This window comes from Buceros rhinoceros, unplaced genomic scaffold (assembly GCF_000710305.1).
Source record: "Buceros rhinoceros silvestris isolate BGI_N320 unplaced genomic scaffold, ASM71030v1 scaffold9461, whole genome shotgun sequence".
Classification (NCBI taxonomy): Eukaryota; Metazoa; Chordata; class Aves; order Bucerotiformes; family Bucerotidae; genus Buceros; species Buceros rhinoceros.
The window spans coordinates 31,762-35,176 of NW_010392612.1; the positions used below are offsets into that span (position 1 = coordinate 31,762).

The 3,415-nt window shown below is 43.3% G+C and overlaps 1 protein-coding gene across 1 annotated transcript in view; it reads right to left on the reverse strand.

The window, feature by feature from the left end:
* The window catches only part of IQCA1 (IQ motif containing with AAA domain 1), a gene marked incomplete at its 3' end in the record, with an annotated part of 97,501 nt that overhangs the window by 19,038 nt on the left and 75,048 nt on the right, over positions 1-3,415 (reverse strand). Inside the window, exon 14 of the mRNA XM_010144561.1 lies at positions 2,736-2,935. Within this exon, the coding sequence (XP_010142863.1) occupies positions 2,736-2,935 (200 nt within the window). The remainder of the gene's footprint in view (positions 1-2,735; positions 2,936-3,415) is intronic.

Here is a 3,415-nt window from a genome sequence, read left to right on the forward strand (position 1 = left end):
TTGGCAAATACCAGTCTTCAACTTCCTCTTTGTCAAGGAATTTGTTGTCCAGGTGTCTTGCCCTTGTGTCTCCTTCAGCGTGGGTAATGGTAGCTTCCTGCAAATCGGGATATGAAAGATTCCTTGTGAAACTTTTTCCCTAACATTAAAAAAGTTTCCCTTGCTGCAACTTATGTCTGTTGCCTCTTGCCCTATCACTGTGCACCTCTGGAAAGTCAGGCTCTGTTCCCTGTATTATCCAGTGAAGCCCCTGAAGATAACAGTTGGACTCCCTCTCCCTCCAGCCTTCTCTTAGGTTGAAGCAACCACATTTGAGCTTATCTCATGTGCTCCAGTTCCCTTATCTTCACGGTTCTCCACTGGACCCGCTTGCTTATCAATATCTTGTAACAGGGTAGCCCACTACTGGACACAGCATTCACTTGTGGTCTCAGAAATGGCCATCAGTGAACAATAATTAATTGCTTAACAAGGTTGGCTATAGTCTTGCTGATACAGGCCAGTATTTGGCTGACTTCTTGCTGCATGGACACACTACTGATTCCTGTTCAACTTGCTGTCCTTAAGAACCCCTGTCCTTTCCTGCAAAGCTGCTGTCTAGTTGGTGGACTGCTGCCAGGACCTTTTTGTACTGTTGCATGGAGTAACTTCATCCTAAGTGTCTGACAACTATGATACTAGACAGGAATATTGGATGTTGTAAAGAAGCAGCAACTGGTGGTAGGACAAATGCAGTAGATGACTTTGGGCAGGAACTTCAGAATTCCCAGAGACACATTTGGCACTTTCAAGAGGGAGGGAAAAAATAAAAGGATTGTACTTGCTGTGTGGATGGAGGACTGCTTCCAGCCTGGCTCTGAGAGCCTACAAAATCTGAGTTGAAATCATCAGCAGATTGGACAAATCAGTGACTCAGCCACAGGGACAGAAGGTGTCAGGGAGATGTGGAACAACCAAAGGAATTAGGAATGGAAATTGCACATAGTTGATTTGAATGGTGTTAAGACAGGCTTGTGCTATGTGAATATGAATTTGCACAGAAATGAGCATGCAGATGACAGATCCCTGGGAAAGATGCTCTGCGCTGTTTGCTCTGGTGTAAAAGCAGCAGAATTTGAAGCAGTACTGCTGTTGCAGTTAGAACAAGTCACTTTTAGATAAGCAAGTGCCTGGACAGCCCTTATTCCACATGATTGACTGTGAGCGACTTCCATCCTGGTAACTTGTGGAGGCTCACCAAAGTGTCATTGCTTCTTTTGTAAGAGAGGTAAGCTTGAACTTCTCCCCATAATTCTGGGGGGAGGTGTTGGATAATGTTTCCATTTGTTATTAAGTAATGTGGGAAAATGTAAGGATTTTTGTGTACCTATATCTAGAGTTACGTACATATACACATAATGTGTGTATATATACTCACATATCTAATGCATACAGATGTACACACAACTTTATCAGTGTTCCAGTTATTGTATATATTATATACATGCAGATATACAAAACCAGCTTAGTATCTTCATCTGGCACCTTTTATAGGAGTAAATAGGCTGCCCTCCTTTCTCCTGTGTTTAAAGGCCTTGTGCTCTAGCAGGGAGTAAATGATGGAAAGGATGGTGTGTGCACTGTGCCTGCAGCCAGACGTGTGCTTTGCTATTGATGAGGGCAGAGGAACTCAGTGGAGAAGGGTGAAATGTGCAGAGTGGGAAGAGGAGGGAGTATGAGCTCAGTCTAATGACACTGGTCTGTGTCAGGGAATGCTAGACCCAGTGTCAGTGTTATCAAAGGTCTATGATCACAGCACTGTTGCTTTTCCTTAGGCACTGTTCTGACCAGCAAGAAATGGGGCCCTTGGGGATTGCTTTGCTTTTCACTGTGAAATCTGTCTTTTCTGGGGATAAAGACACCTGCTTCCAAACTTGCTATAATACTGGGTTGAATAAAAAAAATCTGATATAACCAAGGGAAAGCAAACTTGAATTCATTCTTATAGTAGGCCTCTGGTACTGGAAAAATATTGTATTTAGCTTTTTCTGGTGTATGTGCTGTGGGTTTTTCTATCTAAGAGTATTTAGTCTGGAATGTTTACCAGTTTCCTTCCTTAGCAGACACATTGAGGACTTAGTGGAATAAATCCTGCCAGGATGGTGTCTTTTTTCTGAAGAGGATTTGGTGTATGTACTTCACAGTTCACATGCCTTCTTTCATTTCCAGACTTCTCATACATTTCTATTAAGGTAACCCTGAACCAGGATTCCCTCTTTTGAAAAGCTTGCTGTAATGTAAACAGAGCAGTATAGGTGAGAGGTGTTTTACAGCAATGGCCCCAGAGAGGAGATTTTTGACCACCCCCAGTCTGGTATTTGAAATGCTGCATGGCAAGCATTCCTGACTGACGTACATACAAACAGAGAACAGAATTTTCTCTATGATGCTTTTTTGTATTCCAAGGTAACAGAAAGCTTGTACAAGTGTTCATGTGAAAAATATGGCTGCTACAAGTGATTGCTCACAGGGCACTGGCTGTCAACAAGAGGGTTTGAAAGCTTGAAAGCAGGGCGGGGGAAAAGGGAGAGGGGGAATTTCAAATCAGGTTGGCAGTCCTTTGGATCGTGGGCAGCTTTGCCCTTGTATGACTGGCATGTATGCTCCTGTGGAGGAACTACAACTCAGTTCCCTATTTATGCCACAAAGGAGGTGATGAGCTGAACCAACTTTGACAAGTGCACACAACACAGTACCTTGAGAATCATGTGAAACGCCATTCGCAGACCACTCTTGCCTGGATATTTCCTAGTGACATTGAAAGCAGATAAGTTGAAGAGGTTAGCTCCTGTTTCTGTGCAGAGGGCATGGACCAACATTTTCTTCCCAACACCAGCGGGTCCAGTTAGTAACAAGGCTTTCACAAGAGGAGCCTTCTCATGGACTGTTTGGGAACCTGTAAAAAGTCATAGGCACTATTATTGCTTTTGTTTGAGTCTGCCATAAAGGTAAGGGAATGATTCTTCCTTTTCTTCACTGTAAAATAATTCATAATGTGACTTCATTGTTTCTTTAACATGGTACAAGTGCTCTTGAGTTCAATTCCATATAACCAGAGCTGAGGCTGTAGCACAGCTAAGGTAACATCCCTGTTCATAGCAAAACTCCACCACCCTTATTTGTACCTTCTGATGGGCAAACTTCAGCTTGATCTGAGAGCTAAAAGAATGGTAATTCAAAAGTGAATCTTAGAGGACAGATGCAAGGTAAGAGCACTGAAATGGAACTGCTGCTGGTGCTCTGCACAGGGACAAGTGCCTTCCTTCATCCATCAGGCTGAGTTAGGGAGGTACCTGTAGCCTTAAGCTTTGCACCTGATGTCAAAGCAGGTCCTCTCTTTCTGCAGTTGGACAAGGGTGTAGATTCATGTCGTGTA